Raw genomic sequence first — 27,397 nt, 5'->3', positions numbered from 1 at the left:
CCATCCTTGATAACTTCACAATGCTGCAGAAGAGGGATTCAGAAAACTTCTCAAATTTGATAGCTTTTCAAAGCAACGAAATTAGAACTGCTGAACATCCGAATTTCTAGGCCTAAGCCACCTCCTGCTCCCTTTTGGGACTTGGTCTGGAAAGAAATAACTCCAGCTACTGGATTTTAAGTATGTGCTTTCTAAAGTACAGGGCAGGGGCGATGCCAGCTCTACGCTGACATCTGTTGCAAAAGCTGCTCCCACCTGTGCTGACAGCAGCCACGCAGCAGACAACCCACATCACTGACGCTGCTGCCCATAGGGCCTTGCAAGCAGGGAAGAAGCAATAAATGCCACACTGCACAAACATAGCATGGGGTGCAATTGGTTGGGCACTAGCACTCTGGAAAAGCACCTTCTGGTCACTGGTAAGCACCAGTAGGTCTCAAGGGCACAATGCCATGCTGCTGGGTAAAAAGTAACCACTGCACAGCAGGTGCTCATGGGAACGCCCTCATCAGAGCAAATTTGCTTGAATTACAGCTCAAGGTTGAGTTTGGTTAAGGTACTCTGCTTTTTAGCACAGCTTTTGAAGAAGGATACACACCACATTGACAACAGTCCAAAGGAGAACAGGTGGAGTGATAAGTGGTATGAGCCAATATCATCAAGAAATAAGCACTCTTCCCCACACCAATTCCAATTAAAGATTATTTAGACTATAATTCAAGGACGTAATTTCCACCAGCATGGGTAATTAAGCATGGGAAACAATTGCATGGCAAGGTACAAATTCTGCCTCACTGATAATCTTTAAGAACTAAATGAGATCACTAACAAGATAGTTTAAAGGACTGTCTTTCAGTCATAAGTGAAGACACCAAGTTTATTTCCATGTTTTTTTTTAGTATGAAATATTATGACAGCCCAACCATCAGCAAAACAAACGGCATCTGAAAGCTCATCTCACAGTGAAGTCCCACAGAGACTTAGAGAAATTATTCAAGACCCACGTACTGACAGAAGTGCTGTTACAACTCCTACACCAATTTCGAGTGTAAGAACTGACTTACAGTGGTGTCACTGAAACATATGGAAACACTGGAACGATGCATAGTAGAAATTGCATTTTAAGTATTGTGACAGTCACAGAGTTCACCAAGAAAATCAAACAAAGGAACCTTCCAGGTGCAGGACTACACTGACAGAGACCTTATGCAAAGCATTAAACACCTGCTTGTGTGAGAAATACATTTAAGGAGGGAATTAACAATACGGCCTTGGGGAATAGGAAACACTGGCACAAAGAGTTTCAGGAGAATTTTTAATGTTTGTTTTCCTGTATCGGTCACAGCACACCCACGTCCCAGAATACACAGGGACGTTATCAATGGTGACAACAGCGCCCTTATCAGAGATGACAAGCCTAAGAGTGATCTCTCCTAGGAGTGTGCCCAGCCTCTCAGTCATCGCAAGGCAGTTAGGAAGGCCATTTTCAGGGATCAAATGAGTATTAGTTCATAGCATCTCTATGATCAGATTGTGACATCAATAAATGCAATAAAAGACAGCATTGCTCAGGGTATTGCACCTAAGAATGTAAGAAATCCAATAAATTAGTACAAGAAAATAGAAGAATAATGGATTATACAAAGAAATACATGCAGGTAGAAACTGGTGCATATGATTTTAAGTGACAACAATTAGACAACAAAAGCATCTTCTCCTGCAACTCCATCATACAGTCTGACTACAAGGGCATACATCACCCTCTTCTGTGGCTTGTGACACCTGCCCTCTTCTTCCGTCTTCAGCCTCTGCTGTCCACAGTCTCCCTGAGAGCTCAAAGCATCTGCCTCGTGTCTCAGTCACCTCTCACCATTTGTGTGTCCAAAGCATCCAGCCAAGAGTGTCTCTGAACAGCACGACGTGGAGCTCTATTGCAGTGCCCACACGGGGCACAGACCTGTAGCACCTGCCTCTCACTTCAGTGGATGGGGCAGTGCTCACACAGATAAACTCCTGACACTGAAGCAGAGCGCTGGTGGTCGGACCAATGTATGCCACTGGGGAGCATGGCCCTCCCCAGCCAGACTGCTGAATCACAGCATGGTTTGGGCTGGAAGGGACCTTAGATCATCCAATTCCACCCCCTGCCATGGGCAGGGACACCTCCCATTAGGCCAGGCTGCTAACACACCACAGAGCAAGCTGGGGGGAGCAGGGGAAATGGTTAATGTGTGTGTGTTTGGAATGGGGCGGCAAGCATGTGAGTACCTTTCCCTGTTACAGCTTATCTCCTGCTTGCTCCACTTAATAAATTGAACTTGGCTGTGCCCTGCTGCTTGGTGATCCTTTTCCATCCCTGTGAGAGGGAGGGAAAGGGAAAAGAGAAACAGGGCGTTTATTCAGCAGGTCATATGAGGGCAAGGTCTGCACCACTGAACTCAGCAAGGTTAACTGCATTCCCTTCTGAGACTGGATGTAAATTATTTACTTCATTAACTTACTACAACTTCCAAAATATATTTTGAAGTGGCTTTATCAACCCTGTTGGCCCCTAAAGCAGCATTTTCAGCATCTTCAAGTCACTTCAATTTTAAATCCTATAAATACCGGTGGTGGAAGACCTTCTTTCCATTGTGTTGGAACAACTCATTCCTCGTTCTGTGAGCCGTGGGGGATTATATTCATGTCATCCCCCTGAAATGGAAAGTTGCCACACACTTCGATATGAATCAGGTACAAGCAAAATTCTCCTCACACTGGCTAGAGGTAAGCAAGATTAAGCACATCTTGGCCTCATACACAGGCAGAATCCAGATGCAACGCAAGACGAAGGTCCAAGTATGAGATCCATATTTTTGATTGACAGATGTTGTGATAGATCTGCTGATCCTGCTTTCAAGATGCTGAAAACTTAAATCTTTTTATACTTCACAGCCTAATATCTTGGGCAATCATTTCTCTGACAGCTGTTATTTAGCAAGCTTTTTCCAAGTGGAAAGTTGTATAAGTCAGTTCCCTGAGGACAGATGAGGGAATAGCTAAGGGCTTGAGTCTACCTCTGAGGCCCATCTCTTAGGCCATGTCAGCTGCAAAGGCAATTAAAGTTCCAGGCTAAAAGCAGAGTGATGTGGCAAGGGTAATCTGTGGGACAGGCTCTGTTCAACCTTTAGCAGAGCGAGCTCTGAGATTTTTTGTTTCTTGCCTGCCTATTAACTTCCACAGAGGTTTGCATAAACAAATCTTCCGGGTTTCACTCTTGCATTAGTGCAACAGACGGTGACAAACCAGGCAAGCCATTAGAAAAGCCCCGAGGGAGAGATTTGACAGTAACCCACACAGACCTCTTTGTCCTTGTGTAACGGAGAGACAAGGATATTTTCTTCTTTTAGCCCCAGAAAGAATTAACACACCTACCAGTCTGCTAGTTCCACAGTGAGTCTCAGTGTAGCCCATCTTCACTAAGCAGGCCCCAGGACTGCCCTAATGGAGGCAGATGCCCATCTCCTCAGAGTTACACTGCCAGAAAAATCAGTGGCTCCCTTGTGTTGCAATACTGCTCCTCAGAGCATGCCTTCGTGACAATAGCCAAACACAGCGATTAATGAAGCCAAAGCCAAGTAACTGGAAAAACTACTTACTGCCAAACTCCCAAAAGGTGGCATTTACTGCAGCCTCACCAGTTTCTTCAGTAATGAAGGCAGGATACAAGGGAGCAGTAAGGTCAAGCGCCCTTGTGGTAAACCACAAGAGAAAGCATCACGTGTTCACTCCAAACACTAATCCAGGACAGTTCACTTGTGTCCTCCTCTCACCTGAGACCTATGCATTTACCCCTGGATATTTATAGCAGTTGTGCTCAGACACATGATGTTTTAGCCAGCCAAGCCTTGGTCTCCCTTTTGATCCGGCCATTCTGCAATCCTCAAACAGCAGGCTTGCCACATCAGCACGATTTGCATGGTACAGCTGGAAGAGGAGTTGCATGACAGCCAGTTCAAGGTGGAGAAGGACAAGAGTCTGCAAATTGCGATGGAAAGGAGTTTGAAGTTTGAGCGCACACAGAATACCTAGAGATATGAAGACACTGCTTCATCTGGAACACGTCCAAATGCTTTTGTATACCAAGCATATGAATATTAACACAGAATAATTACCTCTGACATGAAACCACCATGTGCCAAGCAGCAGCAGCATAAAGGGAACAAGCATTTAGGAGAAACAGGCTGCACTTACTGCCTGCATGCTTTGGGCAGAGCTCTGATGACCTTCTTTAAAAAGGGAGAAATCAACAGCACTTCACATAACCCGTATAAGAGTATCAAATTTCAGATAAAAATATTTAGTGCAGTTAGAGAAATTCTACCACAGGCCCCATCCCTGGGTGCATTTAATTATCTTCTCCCATGCTCCCACAGTAATGTCAAGAGGGATAGAAATGATGTGAGAAAACTGCCATTTATTCCAGCTCCTGTGCTCTGGACAACAGGGGAAAAAGCCATTCCGTAACAAGGTGATGGAACCATACACCTGGAGGCTCAGGGTATATTGGAACATTAGGAAAAATTCCTAACAGACAGATTTAACTGCGGAAAAGTATCCCATGAAATACAGTTCGTGTACAGTTCCAAGCCTTTTCTAAATAGCTTCAAGAACTTCTGCTCACCACAGAACAGAATTGGCAGCCTGATACATCTTTCTCTGCAAAGAAACCTTGCCATCGGGGGCTCGAAACCAAGCCCCATGCTTCGAACTAGTAGAACTCATGTTAAACACTGGAATCCACGTTCCATTTCAATAAATTTCCAAGACAGGAAGGTAGTCTTCCCTAATTTGAAATTTTATTTCGGTACCTTTGAAAGTGCTGTTCTACCTAATAAACAGTCCACAGACCAAAAGGTTTAGTGCTCTGTTTTTTGGAATCAGTATAAAAGGCCACTTTGTTCTATAGACACTTCACAGGAAGCAAGGTGCAGGCATTGCTGCTGGAGCTGCCCATAGGCTCAGCTCTCTACAGAGTCCTGTTAATGAATTAATATAGAGTAACTTGAGTAGAGCAAAGTCATTACTTTATTACTTTTTTTTTTTTTAATAATTTACCTGGTTATAAACTTCTCCTCATTGATGGCAATAGAAGGTAGATGCTGTGCTTTCATAGTCACTTTCTTCATTTATTCAGAGGAGATGAAGCTAAATAAAAGGAAAAAAAAATTACATCCACTAATGTCACTAAGAAAGACTGAATGGTAAACACAACAACGAAGCCTTAGCTTGCAAAGCAAAACATACCCAGACTATCAAGCTATGGGCTTAAATACACATATTTCAGCTGCTTTGTATTTATCCTTAATATCCAAATATTTCCCACTCATAGTAAAAAAGCTATAAGCCATTCCCACCAAGCATATCGCAGTGGTTTAAATCCCAATTACTACATACGCCCTGACTTTTTCCAGGAGTTTTAAGATTACTCTCGAACTCCATCACAATGATTCAATACTCAGTAGACTGAAACTCATTTATTGCTTAGGATTCATTTGTTAATTTTGGATAGAGCATTGCCCAGGGTCACCAAAAAAAAAGTGACTCAGCAAACTACCCTTAACCAGGTTTGTAGGACTAGGCAAGAGAAGAAGTGTTGCTCACTGGCAGCATCCTGCAGCACACAAAGAAGCCAGCTGCAATATTAAAGCAAGAACAAGGCTATAATTAAAGTGATGTAGCAATACAATTTACAGATCTCCGCACAGCGATTTCAGCATATTGTGTAGGCAAAAAGCCAGGCTCATGAGACTCCAACAGTACATTCTTGAATACGCCTAATTATGGAGTCTTGGCTGCTTTCATCCACCCTCAGGTATTAGAAGTAAAGGCAGACAGAGCAAAGGAACCAAAGAGACTCAGAGACTCAAGATTGACAACTGATACTGCACTGAAAAAATCAGCCCTAGAAGTGGCAAACAGGGAAAAGTGAATCACATCACAAGCAGTAGAATCCCCAAGGACTGCGCTGCAAGTCAATTACTCCACTTTTATTTCTCTCTTACTCCGGCGCTGTGACAGAGGAATTTGTCCAGCAGCACTTGATGTCCATTCGCGCTTATGTCAGGAGACGGGCTTAAGTCTGGTGTCAGACTGCACAGGTTAGCCCAGTAAAAGCCATCTGAAAATCCGTTCATTGTCAACAGTACCAATGACAAGTAGCATCCAGGAAATCCATTTAGAAAGGAAATTAAAGCTTAAGAAGATCACAGCTAGCTGAAAAAGGGAATAATTTATGTAAAAATGATTCTACACCAGTGCGCTGCTTTTTTGAAGTTACATGTCAAAGTTGCCATGGTCAAAGATGCATGACTTCTGAAAAAAATGTGGACAAATGAGATGTTCTGCATAAAAATACATTGTCTTCCACCTACAAAACATATAGAAGAGTGCTGTCAGAAGCTATTTCAAAACCCCTAAAATCCGAGTGCACTACTGAAATGAGCCTTACACGAGCAGATGTGGGTTCAAACAATGCTCGAGCAAAGGCTCATTTAAAACAGTGCGACGGTCCCCATAAACCCACTGCGCTTTGGGTAACATCCACGTAAAGGTGAAATTCATCTGACTACCGAGTGGGCCCAAGGACTTTTGTCCAGAGATGAGTTTGTATATACAGAAAAGATTGCTGCACCCCAGACTAATAATGTTGTTTCTTGGCCTCTCAAGTGAGTGCAGTAACCACTGGCCACACCTTGAAATCTGCTTTTACACGATTTACTAATACCTCTAGCTGAATCAACTGCCCATGCCAACCTCATTTCAAAACGGTTTTAAAAGATGCAGAGGAGTTTGTGTACATTGGCACCTGAATAACTGGATATAGGCTCGAGCGTCCTGCCATCTGTCAGGAAGCAACTTGTGAAGAAGAGCAGGTAGCCATGTGGCTAGTGGCCAGAGCAGTGACTCCAGCGAGCTCCACTGCTCAGAGCTGCATACTCCTCTGTAGAAATTTGACCATAAAATGATTCATATGAAGGAAAAAGCTTATCTCTATGGACTGAGAGGAATGATCTTTACACAAAAAGGAGATTATTGCTGAACTACCTATTCTGCTCAGTAGTGCCAGGTTCTTAACTAAATTTGCCTTAGGAATCATTGAGCATACCTTAAGTCTGCTGGTTGCCACTGAAGCACTGACAATGAAACCAAAGTGGATTTGGTGATGGCAATGGCCCCTCACCAATGCCTCCCCCTTTTCCTTCCCTCACTGGACAATCGCTGTGGACAAAACCAGGCCTCTTCCCAATAGCAGGTGCAGAAGCCCAGCAAACACTCGTTCCACCTTCCTCACTCTTCTGACCACTGCTGCTCATCAGGATGGTCCAACACATTTCTACCCGCACACCCTAGAGCTAACACGCTTCCCCCCCACGTGCCCTTCCCACCAGCGTGTTTTGTTGAATGACGCGAAGTTGAATGACGCGGAGACTCCAAACCAGGAGCTCACCCCTGGTGCTGGCTCCTTGGCAGCAGCAGGATTGAAGGGACAGCCCTGCCCAAAAAGCCAGGGGGCTTCCCTGGCAGCTGAATGAATTCATGCATTGCCCTCGGAGTTACCTGTGACACGCTCCTGTCACAGAGAAGGAGTTCCCCAAAGGATCAGCATGTGTCCGCGAGCTATGTTTATTCACTTGGTGTTTTATGCAAGGTATTAACACCATTTAAGCAAATAAATGTCATTAAAACATCCTACGGCCCTGATTTGTAATGATCCCGGAAACCTGTGGCTTGAGAGCGTGCAGCGACTTCCCCAGCACAGTACATGGCTCTGCAGCTGACAGCATATTTACACTTGCACTTCCTAAATCCACAGGGCTGTCACATTTTCTGTCACCGCCTGGTATTTTGTTGTTTTTCTTACATGTCACTTCCCTGCAGCTATTTGAGGAAGCAAACTGAAGAGATGAGGGGGATTTTTTTTCCCATTGTTCCCTTCAATATGAAATAATCAAAAATTGCTGATTTTCCAGCCCTTCCAGCAGTGTAAGACCATGGCCATCTATCCAACCATATCTCCTGACTTGCTTCATATCAAACAGGTCTCCACATTATGTTAAATTGGACTAGAACCACAAGATCCCCTCAGATAGGCAAGGCCTTGTTGTCAGACCCTGTCTGGGCCAACCTCATGGCCTGAGACTTAACTAAGAAGAAATTCCACATGTGGAGGAAGAATGAAACCTAAAATACGACTGGAAGGAAATGGAAGAAACAAAGGGAAAACAGGAGTGAGAGGTGAGGAAGATGCAAAATGAGACATCAAAGATTGTCACTATCAGAGAAATCTAGGTAAATAAGGAAAATCAGACTGCTGCACAATCCCAAAGCTGTGAGAGGATCAACAGCCACATCAGGGTACACGACAAATCTAACAAAAGTATGGGATTTTCCTTTAGTATAAGATTTGTCTCACTTGAAATGTTTCTTCCCAAGAAAAAGTCCAACTGTTAGTGGAAGGTAAGATGACAGGTCTTGTTTCGTGTTATTAAATGCAGTGATTTTAAAGTCTTTTGCTTCAGGGGACAGCACAGGGACAGGACAGTGGTTCAGTGACAAAGCAAACGTAACAGCAAGCATCCACGCAGATTTTTACACAAGGATAAAAGGAGATGGCTGCAGCAGGAGGGCTGGTAGGAGAGGGCCACCCAACTCCCAGAGCTAAGCCAAGGAGGAGCAGCAAAGCAGCATTTGAATTTGTATGTAACAGCCTACGGAAGAGGCTGGATGCTTCTGCCTGGATGTGCTTTTTGGCACATCTATATATTAAGATGGGGACTGCAGAGCCATCAGTGTGCTATACAGTGCTCCTGCCAGTGTTAAGAAAAAGTAAACCCACAAAAACATCTGAAGATTTCTACATCTTTTGACCCTGTGCTTCCCAAAGCCATTCCAAGAATACAGGATATCAGGACGGTGTGAGCACTATCACTTTCTCATATAGAAACCACAAGGCTCAGCTTTCTATTTACTTAGCTATCAGCCAAATATACATATAGCATTTTGTATGGCACAAGCTTTGCGCTGCAGGCATGACGGCACATACAAATACCTAAGTCACCTTCTACACTCAGTGGTGCCTGTTACTTTGCATATTTTTGAACCATTATTTCTAAAAAAATATGAGTTTAGGGCTTATTCATGTACGTAACACATTCAGTGTCAGCAGAATAAGGTCTTTACCTAGCCACAACTCTAATTCTACGAGCCTTTATGCTTTTGAGTTGTTTTTTTCCTGAAATTACATGGCTTTACACCAAAGCAAAGGTCTAATCAAAAATAACTTATTCCCAACACTTGCATTTTTCCCAGCTGAAGTTTTTTTTTAATATTCCAGACTTCTTTACACTTCAATTAAAAAAATGTACTGTTACAGCACAGAACCCTGCACTACTCGAACACACAAAACAGTGCAACCCCTCTGCTCAGGCACGCTCAAAACTGGCTTGGATTACCGAAACCCAAAGTCAGTTGTTGTTTATCGGGGAACGCGGCCCCTCAGCATTCAGAGGGAAAGATAACACAGGCTCCCTCCCTTTGCACCAGCAATGATTACACAGCTGGGCTTGCACCAAACGGATTTCAAACATGAAGCACCCGTTACTATGAAGTTACTTGCTATTCCAGGTCACTTAGGAAAGGTAGCTTCTACTCACTATAAAGAGCAGACAAGGTGACCGCTGTAACCTTTACAGTCCCTCTGGCGACTGAGCGACGGGCGGCGAAGGCTCGTGCCCACGTACGCAGCAAGCAGCAGCACTGCCTATTATCCGCCTATTTTATCACAAGTGACTCATGCCTTGAGATTTCGGAACTTTTTATGAGAATTTCTGACTGACTGAACATTTCTCCTTCCCTCCGGCACCCTAATTACCTGAAAGGAATTTGACTCTAGTTCTGGATGACTGCGAAGGACCTTGCTTTCTACTGACGCTGCAGGTTACACAGCGAGCAGAACAGCTCCAGCCTCGCGTTTCACTTACCTGCGCGTGTGAGCAGAAGAGAAGCAGAGGGGTTTCACGTACCTTGCACTGAGCCCTGGGAGAGGCATGACAGCACTGCACTAGCTGACAGCCGCCTCTGCTACCTTATGGAACCCACAGAGCTGGTAATTACTATTTTGCTCAACAAACTGAGAGTGCTGGCAACCCAGGACACTCCCCGCACCTCGATGCATGTCGGGAGCATTTACCTACCCACTTTCCTTCCTCCCAGCCTCTGACAGGAGCGCTCCCTGAGTCATGGTTACACCTACGGGGAGGCTCCGGTTAACGCTTTAATCACTAACTTTATAATGAGAGGCAACCTGCTGACTCTTAGTAATTATTTGCTGACAGAGTTCACCCTGAAACATCCTGTGCTGAAAGCACTGTCATGCTTTAAACTCCTGTCATGTCAGTTTTCTAATCCATTGGATAAAGTGGTCGTTCCTTCTCTGGATATGCTTAAGTCTCTAGTGTTTAGTGGAGTAACAAAAGCATACAATCAGGTGATGTCTAAGTAGATGGGTTTATAACATGATAAAAATTGTGTCAACATAGCTTGATCACTTAATCACACTCAGCTATAAACTCAATTTCTTGCTTAAGATACCTTACATTATTCACTGGGCAAGAGTTGAGTCTATAGGAGAGAAAGCACCGCTACTCATCTTAATTGCTAAGCAGCTAATCATATAAACAGATGTTTGAGCTGTAAAAAAAAAAAAAAAAAAACAGAAAAGAAAAGAGAAGAACACAGACCTTTGAAACTCCCACTGTTTGCCCATCCATTTTTAGCAAGCAATTTATTCAAAGGATCAAGCCTAAAACTGAATATCACTGGGCCACAGAGAGAAGAGCATGACAAATACTGAACCTGAATTTGCCTTCATACCAGTCCTACTATACCGTGAGTAACATCGAGTTACTTCGTGTTAGAGACAGGCAGAACAGACCCATTAATATTTGATCTCTGCTCATATCCTCTGGTGTACTCCTCTCAAGAGCTAGACTCACAGCTATACATGCAACAAAATGGACTTGATATTTGGGATTATAGTCTATGCTGTAGAGCTTCTAGCCCTACACCCAGAAAAAAATGTTTAAATAAGGATTTTATTGGTTTGTATAATACAAAGAAGTTTCTCAAAACACACGAATGGGTGAACATACAGGGATTTTTGCTCAATTCACAACAGCAAAGCAGCTCCATGTTGCAGTGAGCTTGGCACTTCACATCAAGCTCCACTTCTAGAGCTGCTCCAGCTTTTCCTCAATGATTGAGCACAAACCTGTACAACTTCAACTTGTTTAAATCCAGAAGTGTGATTTTTTTTTTTTTCCTGTCAACAGCTTGAGACACCTAAGCACTCTCCCTGACAGTGCCAGATTAGAGCACAGAGAAAGCACAGCCTCCTTTCAAATTCCTAAAACAAGATGAAGTCAAATTGATCTGTAGCTGACAACTAGGCCACCCTGCTGGACACTGACATCATGAAGCTGGCCAGTGCCAAGAGGTAACCACGTATTTTGAGAACTGAGGGCCAGGTCAGCAGCTTACAACTGAGCAATGTGAGGTTACCGGTTTGGTGTTCATCCTGATAACCAATATTTAAAGTGTTTGGTGGCAGTGTTTTCTTTTTAATAAAAAGGATTCATATAAATGAGCAGGGGGGTTGAAACCAGATGATCTTTAAGGCCCTTTTCAACCCCAGCCATTCTATGAAATTGTAATAGATATGTTAACATTTACAAGTAAGTTTTGAAAACCCTATGCAGTAATTACTTATGTTCATGCAAAAAATGTCTGTAATATACTAAAGCCATAATAGAAAATGTTGTAATAAAGGGCTATAGTCCTCACTTCCACTTAAACCAGATGGATTGATTTTCATATTGGATTGGTGAACATGTCTCAGGCTTGTGTCTACTTTTTATTCTCACACTTAGCTACTTGTACCCGTGTCCCACTTCTGATCTCATTACATGCAATTAAGTGCTAACTACTTTGTGGAGACTCATCAGTGCAGACTGGGAATAAGTGTTACATAGGAAAAAGATGTCTTTAGGACCACAAAGCAATGGTTAGTTTACAGTCAATTACAAGAAGGAAAGAATGTTCCTATTCCTCTCAGGAGAAATAAGTCAGCACATGCAGAGCAAGCATCATTGCTCATCCCTCTTAGTAACTGTAGTTCATGTGCCTTGGATAACTAAGAATGTCATAACTTGGTAATATTATTTCAGCCCTTAAATCAAAGGGTAACCATGATTTTTCTTCCAAACAGGCAGGTAATATAGTGATCCTTGAGTCCTTAGGGCTGTGTTACTTTTCTGGTTCCTTTCATGATTAATGTAAATCATTTTAAGTTAGTAAATAATTGGAGGTTAGAGTTCCAGCTGCCTTATAACCTGGCCTCAGATCATTAACTGTCCAACTGCTAAAACTAGAAGAATACTTCCAACAGTGGGGAAAAAAAATTTCTTTTCCTGCTTTTACAGGATGCAATCAGAGTAAACAAGCTCGCCATGGCAAGATCATACAGGTATGCTGGACTTCAGTGACAGTGTTCTGAAAACACAATAGGATATGCATGAGATCACAAGAGATTTCTCTGCTTCACAATGAAAAAGAAAATCACCTGTATCATTTGCTAACAACTGTTCCTGGACAACTTCAGACCAACATCGATCCCAGTTGGGGAAAATGCTTCTTGGACCTCTTGAGCCAGACACTACAAGGCAGAGATGCAGCTTCCAATGACAAGATCAGAGTTTCACATGAATCAACAGGTATCAGTTCAAATGCTTTGCTTCACATTACAGAAATTACCATGAGGATTGCACTGGTAATAGCAATAAACCAAGGAATTCAGAACAAGTGGGCTTGCCCTGCAAAGGGCCTCCTGTTTTTTAACAATATTATCTTCTGTCATCACACCCTACTGCCAACAGCAATATTCCTGTGCCAGGACATGTCTCACTGGCACAGCTGATAAGCATGGCCCAGAGCAGAAACTAGGAAACAGATGATTAGCTCAAATCACTAAATACACAAAACACATATCCACTACAAGGCTATCTCCTGTGGGCCATAATCCCTTCTGCATACCATTATATGACTTTTGAGGGCCAGAAGTTCTTAATTTCAAAAATAGTACAGAGAAGGAAGAGCAGACCTGCTGTTTGTGGTAGTACATGTACTAACAGCAATGGCTTTCTACCCAGATAAGAAAGCAGGAATGTTTCAGGCACTAATCTTTGCATGAGTAAAAAGCTACCTGCCTTTGCCCTCATGAGCCAGGGCAGGTCCAACTTCAGAGACTAAAACATCTTTAGTCATGCATCATAACTTGATCCTATATCCCATGATGTCATCCATTTGATAACACAGTCTCATAAAGCCATACACACATTCTCATTGCCTGGAGCTAAACAATATTGTTAAGGGCAGAGGACAACCTGCCACACAAAAGAGCAGCAGTCACACAGCTTCTCACTACATTGCAGCCCACTGGGAGAAAAACCCCAGCCCACTCTCACAGTGCTTCCAAACTCAATTCTTTACTCTCAAGATTTCTAGATCTATACCAAAGTCAACTACAGAGTTTTCTATGAAACACTACTTACTCTGATTTATTCTTAAGTATCTTTCTATCTATGAATGTCTTCTGCTTTCAAAATAAGACCCTCAAAGTCTGCCTTCCTCCACTACCCACCCCCTTAGTTTTGTAATCAAGACCTTACATACTCCCCAACCCTTAAAACAATACCAACCCTTCCTTATATGCCCCTTATAGGATGTTTTTATGCTCTGGTCACTCCTCTGTAACGATCATTTGAGGGTCATCTGACTATAGCACCTGACTCCCATTTCCAATATGCTAATAGTTTTTCTTTAGATACTTCTTTGTTAAAGAAGCTGAGTCATAACGTGGACTGTCCACTCTTTTCTGCTCATTTTAAAAATACCCTGAGCACATGCAAGTCTCTGGCAAATTTCACAGAAGAGCTCAGCAGCAAGTTTTGTTTTTTTTTTTTTCTCTGTAAAATGCAAGATATATTTGAAAGTAAACTGCATTTCAGGAGTGTCACTACTATACACTGTACTACCAAGATATAGTGCAGCATACTACTAAAATAAGATAAATATTGCTGCTTCATAGTGATTGAAGCTGAACCATACTTATGAATCAAAAAACCTCCTAATGTTAAATTAGTTTAATGTTAGGTTGGATATGGGTGAGAGAGCATTCATGTAAACACCTTGTCATCATTTATGTAAATACTTTAGTGGATAAAAAAAGTAGTCCAGATTTCTAGACATCATTCCGTTCATACTTGTCAACAGAAAATATATTTTCTTCAGACATTCTGCATAGGGACACCAAGTGGAAGCAACATGAACAAAGACTGACGACCTTGCTACCCAGCATTATAAGAACTTACAAACTTCAAGAAAATCACAGAATCATAGAAACATGGGGTTGGAAAGGACCTGCAAGATCATCTAGTTCAACCATCTAATACTACCCACTAAGCTACTAAATCATATCTCGTAGCACCTTGTCCAGGCGCTTGTTGAACACCATGAGGGACGGTGACTCCACCACCTCCCTGGGCAGGCCATTCCTGTGCCTGACCACTCTTTGAGAGAAAAAGTTTTTCCTGATATCTAATCTAAATCTCCCCAGGCGCAACTTGAGTCCACTCCTCTTGTCCTATTACTAGTTATCTAGGACAAAATAAGATGGGGAAACTGCAGATGTTTTACTGAGATTATAAATTAATTTTATTAAAAAACGTGATATAAAGGTATTTGTTATCTCCTCCATATTTTACATGACTCTAATTTACTCGACGAAATTTCCTGATGGCATAAAATGATGAAACTTCATCAATACTGAAGGAAAATAACCTCTTAGTAGACACAGTGTCACTAGGAGATCTAGGAGATTGAACCACAAGTCACCCAGAAAGAGATCAGCTACCCCATTATCTTCTCAGGTCAGGTACCCCGATAAAAAGTATGAAGAACATACTGACACTTCTTCTAAGTCATTTGTTCAAGCACCTGTTCTAGAAGCAAGTCAGATTTTCTTAAAGAGCCATTACACACCACAGCTTCTCCTGTACAGATGAGGACAGAGTTTGCTGTTGCAGCAAAGCGCACTGAAAGCAGTTTCATATAGCCTAATATACGTAATAACACCTTGTGCAATGAAAGTGTCCAGGTTGAAAAGGAATAGCATGGCAAGTAGCTCTCTCACATGGAGGGAATGCACAGCAATTGCAGCCTGCCTCTGCATCTGAGCAGCCCACGCTCCCTTGCTCAGTGCTGCTGTGCAGCGCAGACATTCTTCGCATTGCGTCCTGGGGTCTCTGCACAGCGCACAGTTCTTCATTGTGTGCCGCTAAGCACAAGTAACTTGAATGATACACCAAGCTGCTGGGAAGCTACCACATGAAATGTGAGACTTAAAAGCTTTCATTTTCATACTGACTATTGACTTCATAATCCCTGAAGTACACCATAAAAAGTGTTTGGAGAAAGAACCAACTTTTTACCTTTTGTACCACATTAGATATCTAAACAGACAGTAAAACAGATGAACTATAAGCATCTCTCACCTTTATTTATTATTTTACTCTTTAAAATCTCACATGAGCACAGAGAGCACTGTGAAGGGCAGAGTACAAAGCAAAACAGATGGGGCTGACTCCGTGAAGTTCTGCCTCATGTCTGGTGTCCTGAAGAGACCTCTGTGACTCTTCAGTTCTCTTTAAGAAAATCTTCCCTCTGACACTAAGACATTCCTCACCTTTACTCACTCTACTTGCAGAAAATCACCTCGTAGACACCGTAACTGCTTGTTAGGAATCCCTTCTGTCGTTCTGTCCTTGCACAATTCTGCTTTCTGATTACAATACCAAATAACCATTCTAGCATCCTTTGCAAAGAATAAATACATTTACATACTTACCGTGTCATTTCTTATTCTTTCAAGCGTTTGACCTTATGGATCGCATTTTTCTTCTCGTTCAGCTATCCAGGGCCCAAACTCTTCTAAGTAGGGTCCTGGAGCACAGTGAGTGCTGTGTGCTATGGCAGGCAGTTACGTGCCAGCTCTACAGCAGAGGCGGTGGCATTTCGGTGGTGTTGGATGACACAATAGTGTTTCTAACTCTGAAGTGCTAGATCTTCTCTCAGTGCATGGCTAATATGTTTACAACCCATGCTAGAGTTTCACAGGAATTAACAAGGCTAAAATTTGATCTCATTGTTGAGGACATGTGAATATCTTCCTGGTTGAGAGGTGCTTTGGAACAATAAAGCCAGATGACAACGGAGGCAGATGGAACACAGCAGCATGTAAAATTACTGTCTGATTTGGACTATGAACTATGCTCCTGTGTAAAGCAACATAAACAAATCAATAGCCATTCAGGAAATGCTGAAATTCTGGAAAGATTCTTCCCTACGCAGTTGTTCAGAGGGTGTGTCTTCCAGTCTGGAATTTGATCCATCTGGAACTGTCACTCAGCCCTGAGGGTGATCCCTTGCTTCCAGCCCGTACACATGTCCCTGCAAGTGAAAAATCTGAAAAAGCTGCCCACTGGAAATGCAAATTCAGACTCTGGGACTGTGCTGTCCCAGCTTCCACTGTGCACTCCACACCAGGAAAATGTACCACGCTTGCAGGAGGCAGTTCTCACCTCAGGAAACCATGGGCTGCTGGGGGACACAGGCAGCGCCTTACTAGAGAAAGTTCAATCAGCTAGAGAGAAAAATCAAAAAGCTATAGAGAAACGGGAGTGTCTTTAGGACTGTAAGTTGCATGGTATACTCCCCCTGCTTTGTGCAGAAAGCACAGGTTCAAACAGGTGCAGGAATGGAAGCAATTTCAGGCGTGAAATTTTATGCAAAAGATATTGAAGAAATGGGAACCGCATCTGAGCGGTAAATGTCCAGCATTACCGGAGGCATGTAAATGGGAAGCAGAATGCTTCCAGAGCACCCTGTAGCTGCACAGATCCTCTTGGGTCCCTGTGTGCTTCTGTTGCAGTCAGTCTGGCAGTGCGGTAGGAGCTGGCACTAAGTTTTTATGCCTTTGCTTTACAGCAATAAATGTCAGAATTTCAGAGACCTTTGTGAGAAATGAAGGAATATCTACTAAAATACCCTGAAATTGAGGACTCCTAGACCACTGGTCCTTTCTACAATAGTCATCTGAACGTTCAGCCTGGTATCACTGCCTTGGCACAGGACATCATCAATTTGCACTTAAATAACAACAGTACTTTTGAAAAGGGACAGCGCTCTGTTGTTCACAGACAGCTGCCTTTGTTACCTGAAATGTCATTAGTGGTGATATTCTTCTGGGGCTGGATCCTTCTGCTTTGTCCACTCCGCAGCAATGGGCAAGGCCCCGCCTGGTTCAGAATATACTTTTTGCCAGCATAATGGACTCTGCACAGCAAACACACGCATAACTCCACGCTGCAAAATGAAAAGTATGATCTCGTTCAGTATTAGGGCTCTAACAGCAACAACTGGCCTTAATGACCCTGATCTGCCTTACCTGGGATCTCCCCACCCCTGATCCCTGACCTTTGGTCCAAGACCCTATTTAAGATCAAATTGAGGAGCCTTTGTTCTTTTTGCTGAGCTGTGTTATAGAAGGGTTTGTCTCTGTCTTGGTCATAGTAATGTTTGCATTTAGCTGTAGATCCTATTGATTGTGATATGTAGACTGACTTCCTTTGATGTTGTTGTAGACTTAAGTGGGCAATTGCTATGTGACCTGATTTTGACCTGTGTGGATTTTTCAGACCTGCATCATCACTGTAATCTTGCCTGGTAACTGGATGTGTGGTTCAACATGGCTACAATCTGTGGTTCTGCCTGGCTTGTTATGCTAAGGTACAAGGGGACTTGCTTTGCAGCTGGGGTCACCAAGAGGTGTAGTAAGCCCAAATCAGTGTCAGGGAAGCAGTGAGGCAGGGTGTCTGCTATTGTTAGCTGGGCTTGTGCTGCAGGCAACCTGCAGCCCCATACGGTGAGCTTGCACTGGCCTCTTGTGGTTTCTACAGCAAAATGTGCACCTGGGATTTGCATGACGCATTGCTCTTGCTCCGCTCCATCTTCCAGGGTGACTGGGACTGCAATGCTGGACATAACATCTGTGGTGTATTCATTTAAAGGACTTCACTTTACCTGTGCTTTTTGTCTTCTTATCACAAAACACAAGCATAGCATCAAATATAATTAAAAATGGTTGAGCTAAGACACTCAAATCAATGAATTTCAAGTTCTTTGTATCCTGGAGCTTAAATCTGTGGTCATTGTGCACATATCTGCAACACTTATGTAAACTGATGGGACTCTGCATTACAGTATAATAGTAATTTTGATCATTTGCTGTAAAAGCATGTTCAGAAGGGATTTTTTATTTTTTGGTCTGAATGTAGTATCCATGCAAACATATCTTTGGAATTAAAATGTTTGAACTTGAAGTTTCTCTTGTAAAATGAATACAAGTGCAATGTAGCAGCCAGATGAAAAAAAAAAAGACTTTTTTTGTCAGAGGTTCTTGTGAAATTCAAAGTTTCTGTCAGTTCTCACTTAGGTTGTTTACCCTGCTGCTTTCTGATTTTTTTTCTATTTTCATTCAAGTCCATTTTCAGAAAAATATCTTACTGCAAGCCTTCTTTGATATATTAACTCAGAAAAGGGTATTGAATTCAAAAGATTAATCTAAGTGCTATATACTAACAAAAATAATGTGATATGTTAACTACTTTCCTACATTGGTCTTGTTTCTTATTTCTTCATTTTATTCACTCTTTAGATGATGAAAGCTCCTGATTATACATTTGAGCCTTTGTGCTGGTCTCTAAAGAAACAGAAATGCCATTCCAATATAAGTACTAATACTAACCATCTTATCTAATTTCTGTCAACAAAATAACACAGGGAAACACCTATGAGGTTTTGAGTAATACCTGCCTTGTAACCCTTGGTTAATAAAGATGCAGTGGAGTAAAAACACCACGAGGTGGTGCGGCCCCAAGGATGCTACTTGGCTGATAGAGTTATTCTTGACAGAAGCTTGTATTTCACTTGGCAAAGCTGGAATAAAATTGTTCTCCTGCTGGTTGAGGGGTTGTCAGGCCTGTCAGCATCTGTGTATCAGAGTAAAAGGCACTGCTGAGAATGCTCTAGTGGCTCTTTGTAGTTCAGGAAAAAATAAGTTGTTTGTGTTGGAAGATGTTTTAAAAGCCTGTGTAATTAAACTGTTAATGAGGCTATTAGACCTTTCTAAAAGTAGCTTTCAAAATTTAAAGAAACATCAAATACAGAAAAGATGAAAGGAATATGAAGTTTGGTATATGCAATATGTAGATACAACCCCCAGATGCCAGAACCCTGACTTAAACCAATCTTGGTACCAGACTTGAAAATGGCAGCTAGAAGCCCAGTTTGAAACTAAGTCTTCTGTGAGTCTGGGAAATTACAGACCATTAAGTCATTTGCCTGGATGAAGCAAATTAGCAGAAAAGAATGAAGATGAGTCAGTGAATTGGGGGCTAAACCTATAACATGGGCAAAGGGTTAACAAAGCTTCTGTTTGGGAAAGCTGTGGACTGGGACCTCCTCGGGTGTCAGTATGAATTGGTGGGTGGGCAGGCAGAGGACCCAGGTGATATGGGTACTTTTTCTGATATTTTCCTGGAGGAAATCAGTGTCCACCACATATTCCTCAGTAAAGGAGAGGAGAAAGGGTGGATGTAGAAGAATAAAATATCAGAAACAGAAGGCAGGATCCAGTAGTCTCTTTTCTTATCAAAGAGCTGGTCTGAGTCCCACAGCTCTACTTGGGGGCATATGCTCTTTGACCTGAAGTCCATAAGGAAAAAAAAAACTTCCAGTTCAAGAAGCTAAGTTAGATGCTGTAAGTACTTTACAGCATGTATCAATTAAGTCTCCCATCAGTGGCCTTTTGAGGATATAGGATCGGATCTAATAACAGTAATGTGATGACAGCTGGGGATAATGGTGGGGCACAACTACAGTCACAACAGCCATAGCTTCCGGGGCAAGAGCAGAATCTTGCACACAAATAATGGTCAGGTGGAATGAACTCAACATGCTAGAAAAGTGCGTGGCTAGACTAAGATTTTGGACTTGGTGTTGGACTGCTTCTTGCCATTAAGGGCAAGCTCTGAATGTCAGTGACAAAAGGCTGCTGTGTCTGACTTGGCCTCAAGGTGGAACTGTGGGCCTGCCTGGACCCACAGGGAGGGTAAAGGAACAGCGGAAAGGGCTACACGCGTTTCTCCTGCGGTGTAAGGGCCTGCACTCACTACGACAGAGCTGGGAATTGCTTACCTTGTTTTTATTCGACCAAAGAAACGGTGGGAGATAAAACTTTGAGTGGGTTTCTGGGAGCAGGGTGCTCCTGGCTAAAATATCTGTGGGGGAAAAACTTGACTTCCTAATGAGGTCCTAAAATTTGAACCTAATGAGGTTCCTAAAATTTGACTTCCTAATGAGGTTGCTTTAAGAAGTGCTATAATTACACTTATTGTGCTGCATTTTACTGTGGTGACTGGGCCAGAGAAGAGGGCAGGAGAGGACAGACTTGGATACATGGGTCATAAGCTCTCCCCAGCACACCGGTAGCCAGCTGGCTGCACCTGAAGACCCATACTTAACACTTCCCTACCAAAGGGGTACCTGTGTTGAGTTTGAGGCTGGGGGAGCTGATGCGGATAGGAGGCCATAGTCAAGGACATCAGGAGATCTTCATGGGCAAGAAATAATAGCGGAGTAAGGCCATGAGATGTTCACCTTCAGTTACAAGCTCTACCGTGGTTCAGTGGCAAAAATAAATAAATAAATAAATGGTCATGTACAAAGCTAAATGATACTACAGTCTATGAAGCACTTGCAAAGAGAAATCCAAATATTCCTAGCAAGGCCAAGTACTACTAAAGCAAATAATCTGGAGTAAAAATGCTGAGGCCTGAACAAATAATGTTCATTGTAGGCTTTTCTGTCAGAAATGCACGAAGCTGCTTCTGCCATTGTTGTGAATAGGTAAATATCCTTTTTTTGATCTTTCAGATGAATGAGTGGCTAGACTGCTAAGAGGCTAAATATCCTCCCGTCAGATGCTGCAGTCGTATAGAAACACAAGGTTGGAGAGGACCTACAGGATCATCTAGTCCAACCATCCTTGTATCACCACTACTACCCACAAAGCTACTAAATCATATCTCGTAGCACCTTGTCCAGGCGCTTCTTGAACACAGCGAGGGACGGTGACTCCACCACCTCCCTGGGCAGGCTGTTCCAATGCCTGGCCACTCTTTGAGAGAATGAATTTATCCTGATATCTAATCTAAATCTCCCTAGGCACAACTTGTGGCCATTTCCTTGAGTCCTATCATTAGTTATCTGAGAGAAGAGGCCAACCCCTTCCTCATCACAACCTCCCTTCAGGAAGTTGTAGAGTGCAATGAGGTCTCCCCTGAGCCTCCTCTTCTCCAGCCTAAACAATCCCAGCTCCCTCAGCTGCTCCTCATAAGACTTGTGCTCCAGACCCCATACCAGTTTTGTTGCCCTACTCTGGGTACACTCCAGGGTCTCAATGTCCTTCATGTAGTGAGGGGCCCAAAACTGAACGCAGTACTCGAGGTGTGGCCTCACCAGAGCCGAGTACAGGGGAATGATCACCTCCCTGCTCCTGCTGGCTACACTATTCCTGATACAGGCCAGGATGCAATTGGCCTTGTTGGCCACCTGGGCACACTGCCGGATCATGTTCAGCCGAGCATTGATCAACATTCCCAGGTCCCTTTCCTCTTCACAGTCTTCTAGCCACTCTGCCCCAAGCCTATAGCGCTGCATGGGGTTATTGTGGTCAAAGTGCAGGACCCGGCACTTGGCCTTGTTAAACCTCAGCCCAGCAGTCCAGCCTATCCAGATCCCTCTGAAGGGCCACCCTACCCTCAGGCAGATCGACACTACCTCCCAACATGGTGTCATCTGCAAACTTACTGAGGGTACACTCAATCCCCTCATCTAGGTCGTCAATAAAGATATTAAACAAGATAGGTCCCAGTACTGTATGTAGCACTGAGCTCTTGCCTGCTGGATCTATGAGCACAAAATTATTGAGATAGTGGTGTGCTGCTGTCCTTAGGAGGTTTGCCAGCATGGGATCACCTGCTAGAGGTTTAGATGTGGCGAGATCCTCCCAATTATACACCAGTCACTGAGGCTGATGTGTGACGTGTCTCTCTAGTAAACATAAGCTTCTTACTGGTTATGACCCGTAAGGATAATCTGAACTTCCAGGACCAGGTGGATGTGCCTGAAACTGACACAGCAAAAACACTGCATGCACAAACTCCAGAACAGGCTTTACAATACAATGGAGCACCTGTGTGGAAAAGAGAACTCTCAACAGCTTGCTATTTCCTGGGTGGTTTGTCTATGCGTGCAGTAACTTGTCGCTGCTTATTGCTTTCAATATTGTATCATAAATGATGATATTTCTCATAAAATAGAACGTGAGCACCTCTTTGTCACGTTGTGAAAATTACATGGACATCGGATCGTTCTCTACTTTGGTTCAAAGCAATCCTAAAGAAACCAATTTAGTCCTTGTATTGGGGCAGACCCTTAAAATAGGTTGCAAAGCTTTTAAACATACAATTGAAAATCTCCAGGGGAAGTGGGATCATATTTCAGGCATTCTACATTTTTCATTTTTCACATTCATTTAATTGACGACACTTTTGGTGTTATCAAAATGTCCTGTTAATGTACTGTTGTGTCTTGCTCAAAAATAAATATCTTACCAAATGTGGGGAAAAATGCTTCATCTCTTTCTGCATCATGTCTTGGGGCACGTGCTTCAGCTTTTTTTGTTTTCTGCTACAACAGTAGAAGCCATTGACCTAGAAAAAAAAGAAGTGAGCAATGGGTATTAGTGCTAACAAGTTGCCTCTAGGTAACACCTCTCATTGGGCAATGTGAATAAATTCAGTCTAAAACCTCATGACTAGTGGCACTTCTGAGCTTTCAGCAAAACCAAAGGCATCCGCAGCCAACAACTGGACCATGAAACAGCACTAGGAAGTTTTGCCACTGGTGACAAAGGACACGAGATCAAGCCCATAGGAAGCACTTGTGATTAAAAATCCCTTCAACATCTGGCACTGGGCAGGTATCCTCACAGAGTAAAGGACTGTTTACACTGAGAGGTGTGTACTGGATACAATTCAAATAAAGCAATATATCTACAGCTTGGCTGCTGTTTGAAGATGGGAGGCAAAGAGATTCTGAGAGGTCTTTACTGGTGTGCCAGAACTGGAAGAAAAACCTCTGTAGTTTTCCCTTGCTTTTCAGAAATGATTTAGTTTGAATTTTATTTCTGTTTATTAGACTGGGGAAGAAAGCAAGCCTTCAGGAAAAGCACAGAGGTCCCTTCTAAAGCTGAAACTTGAAATTTCCTACTCTATAGCTGAGGGAAGAAATGCTGTTACAGCTTTTTGTTCCTTTAGAAGATTTGCTCCTTCAGTATTTCCAGCTGAGTCCTTCAAGAACCTCATTAAACCCCTCTAACAATGACTAGCAGGCCAAAACAGCTTTTCTAGCATTAGTGGTCTCATTGCACCATGGATTGCCTGCTCTCGGGGGCTCTGAGGGTGCCAGTGATCTTGGAGGTCTATTCCAACCTTAATGATTCTATGATTTTAATTGGCCTTAATAGCCTTGACTGGCCTCATCTGCAGCCTCCTCCATACACACCCCCATGCTCAGGGGCCCTGAAGCTCATTTAAGCTCTGGTTTTGGTGCTTTAGCTGTTTCCTGGTAGGTGTCTTGTTCAGCATCATCTGTGGACCTGTATGGTCAGGGACTGTGTTGTGCTGCTCCCCTGTGCTGTGAACTGACTTTCCCCTTTGACCTTGGACTTAGTTTATTGCCATGATCTCGACTCTGGGTTGAACCTGGCTGTGATCTCTGGGCCTGCCTGGCTCAGGCTCACCTTGTTCAGTTATGGTGGGATGGGGTGTGGGCAGTGAGGCTCCTGTCCTGCCTGCTGGGTTCTTGTACTTGGCTCCGTGTTCCCTGGGGAGCAGCTGGCTCTCGGGGCCTCATATCAATGTGTTCTTGACTTGCTTTACTACATTTAAGCCCTGATTCCTGATGCTAGTGTCTGGTTGCAGTTTCACGCTAGATATTAACTGGAAAAAGAAGATATTTATATATTGGAATTCAAATAATAACCGGGAAGACTCTTTACTTTGCAATCCATGTTTATATAAAGAAACACTCAAGTGGATTCTGTTTATTTCCAGTGTTACTAATAATTTCCTTCAGTCAATACCATCCTAAAACATCTCTTTAATGATGTCTACTTCTGTAGAGTATGATCCCAGGCTTTTTGAAGTAAAAGATTACAGTGGAATATAATGCTCCTTTCACAGCTGGACCCCTGTTATGTTTGCTTATCTTACACGCTCTGAGAGAGAACAATAAAAACTTCAAAAGGACCACTGAGTCGTGTGTATTTAAAAGGAATTTGATGCTGTAGAAATGGCAGTGGTGGTAGGACTTATGCAAGGCTACAGGGTAGTCATAAATATCTTTAATGGCTATGCATTTGAAATGTGCACCAAGTCACATACCGGCCCAAAATCCTTTTCATACTTTTTAACTTAAATGATATTCTTAAGGCATGTGAGACAATGGAAAAAAATCTTAGATTTCACAAGTGAATACTGCAGTAGGGAAACCATCCCAGTGACTTCAGTGGGATGAATAAAACCCTTGTAATCTCCAATCATGTATCAGGTCAAGTAATGCAAAAGAGAAATAAGTCATCGAAATCCTACATTTGACCTGATTCAGTTTCTAGAAGGAAATTCAGCTTCCATCTAGTGTCTATCGCTGCCATTACTGTGAAAACAAAACAGGTTGTAATGAAAAATAGGGTGTCAGCTGTAGCTAAATTTTCTTGCTCTAAGGTGTGGAGCAAAACCATAATCCAACATAAATATTATTTTTTGTGTTAGTTTATTAAATGCAGTGAGGGTGAAAGGTATTGCTGGAATCCTTCCTAGAGGACTGTAAGGTAGACAGATTGTAGAAAGCAAGAAAACAAGCTTTTGCATTACTAAACCCCATACTCAGCTTCAATTTGAAAATGTTCAAATGCCTAAAGTGTTAAAGTTAAGCTCATACTGTTAAGCTGCCTATTTTCAAGCACAACAGATAGAATGAGGGTGGTGTTTTTCAAAGGTCTTCCAGAAATCTTAAATTCTACTTGATAACTCACAAATCCTATGCCTGCAAAAAGAAAACCTAGATTTACTTGCCTTGTCTGAAGTCTGTACCTGTTATTTCTAAGAACTTTGTTAATCATTCATTTAATCACATAACCTACAGCAATCCCCTCTTCCCATTTTTAAAGGTGCACACATTTCGCTAAAATAAAAACATTAATCGTTGAATTCTCATGGCCTTTAAACTAACATTTCTTCATGCTGTAAGCCTTAGAGTGTTTCTTTTTCCAAACCTCTGGAAAAGAACTGTGGTAACTCAAATCCATGTCCTGGGAGACAGGCAGCTTCTAGCTATGCAGCTAGGTAATCTTACAGTGGGGAAGTCAGGCACAAAGAAATAAAGCCTAAATCTTCAAATGTAATTAATTTGCTCTGGAATCACCCTAGAGGATGACAGTCGCATCTTTGCAGATCCTACCCTGACCAATAATCCCAGTCTCAAAACTCTCCAGTGAAGCCAAGAGGTGGACTGAAATCACCTGAGTTCCAGGTTAGCGCTTTAAGCACATGATTGTCTTTCCTCTGACTTGATCAATGTTTCACATCATGTAAATGCAATAAATGTAATTGAAGTACTCATTTTGTCCCGGGTGGCTCTTAACATTTTTATTTCATGAGGGACTTGCCTTAACCTGAAAATTTTTAATAGGCCCATGTTCTTACATGGGCACTCCTTAAGCAAGGTACTTAAATTGTCTTGATTACTACTGTTACAGATATCCAGCATCTTGAGCAGCAATTATAAATGCAGAGCAGATGTGGAAATTAGGTCATTTATCTAAGTATCCATATGCAGATTCAAGTGTATGACTTCAAATATCAAAGGGTTACCTTGCATGTAGAATGTTAACCCATACCAGATATGGACTAGACAGTAAATACACATGCCTGTTTTCTCTTTTCACAAAGCCCTTTTGGGTCTTCGGAGGGAATTTCAGACAATTTCTCCAGTCAAACATCGACACTGGAATGGGAGCTTCAGGTTCTGGTCTTGGTGTTGTAGTTCTGGCTTCTTCGTTGATGCTTAGGACCGTAGCCATTAGCAGCTGATTGTGCAAGAGTGCTGAAGGGTGTGGAAAGGCTCCGTGGACTTGGAAGAGCTGTGGCTCTGCAAGCGGGCAGCGTGCAGAGCACGCTGAGTCACTGCCAGCATTATTCATCCCTGCTGTGGCAGTGTGCAAAAGCCCTGCTGTGGGTAAGGGGATGCTGTTCTTGATACTCCTCAAGAGCTAGGAAAATGGGATGCTTGCGGTCAGGTGCTGGAGTTTTGCAACCTGCGGTAAGCCCTGCACTAAACGCTCTCAGATGGCATCAGGTAAGAGCACAAGTGCTGTCAGAAACCGTGCATATGTCCCCTCTCTGCTGTTCCTGACCTGTGGGTTTATGCTGAAAGAGAGGATCTAATGCAGCCTCTTACAGGGACAGAAAATTACTCTGAACTTGCTAATGAACTACACCAGGACCTTAGGTAGAAAGGTGGCAAAATGCTGCGTTCTCAGAAGAAAAGCACTCTCAATGAGCAGAAATGTTAAAATACCGATTACAGCTCCTAGGCAGGAAGCTGCCCTGCTGTCCTTGAGGAGGGACCACCACCGCTGTTTCAAAATGATGGCATCCTTGTTTGCGTGCCATTAGTGCAGAAGTGACTTCTTACACAGGATGGCCAGGATGACACCATGTAACACAAAGATTGCAACAGGATGTGGTATGGGTTTATTGTCTTGCTGGAAGTCATTACAAAGTTCCTCTCTCGAAGTAAAATGACATGACAATGGCCGGTGGATGTCCCCACAAGGAATGATTCACTTTGAAACAAGCCATGGCTGGCACGTCTGCCTGAGGACAGGACCCAGCAAAACTGCCAAAATGCAATTTTGCTGCTCTGCCTTTTGCAGATAAACATCACTGGGAGACATATTCACGATCTGAAAGATGTGAGGCACCTGTTGCTTGCCTTACGCAACTGCTCTTCTGCCTCCAGCCTGCTTGTTTTCTTTTTCTCCTACAGAAGCCAC

The 27,397-nt window shown here is 42.8% G+C and overlaps 1 protein-coding gene across 10 annotated transcripts in view; it reads right to left on the bottom strand.

Moving 5' to 3' along the window:
* RASSF6 (Ras association domain family member 6) overlaps window positions 1–27,397 on the bottom strand; it is a 128,806-nt gene that overhangs the window by 9,191 nt on the left and 92,218 nt on the right. For 3 of the 10 annotated variants that reach the window (XM_080591534.1, XM_080591536.1, XM_080591535.1), the window contains 3 exons: window positions 22,893–22,991; window positions 17,372–17,520; window positions 5,098–5,187 (listed from right to left, as the gene is read on the bottom strand). In XM_080591534.1, the coding sequence (XP_080447660.1) occupies window positions 5,098–5,168 (71 nt within the window). In that variant the 5' untranslated portion in view covers window positions 5,169–5,187; window positions 17,372–17,520; window positions 22,893–22,991. Of the gene's footprint in view, window positions 1–5,097; window positions 5,188–9,695; window positions 9,974–10,022; window positions 10,291–12,661; window positions 12,966–13,304; window positions 13,794–16,003; window positions 16,411–17,371; window positions 17,521–22,892; window positions 22,992–27,397 lie in introns of those variants that run through there. The other 7 variants (XM_080591539.1, XM_080591532.1, XM_080591538.1 and 4 more) reach the window with 7 other exon arrangements.

The sequence above is a fragment of the Anser brachyrhynchus genome (assembly GCF_964034855.1).
Source record: "Anser brachyrhynchus genome assembly, chromosome: 4".
NCBI lineage: Eukaryota > Metazoa > Chordata > Aves > Anseriformes > Anatidae > Anser > Anser brachyrhynchus.
The sequence above is the reverse complement of the archived record's forward strand: the minus strand, read 5'-3'. Positions and strand labels throughout refer to the sequence as shown.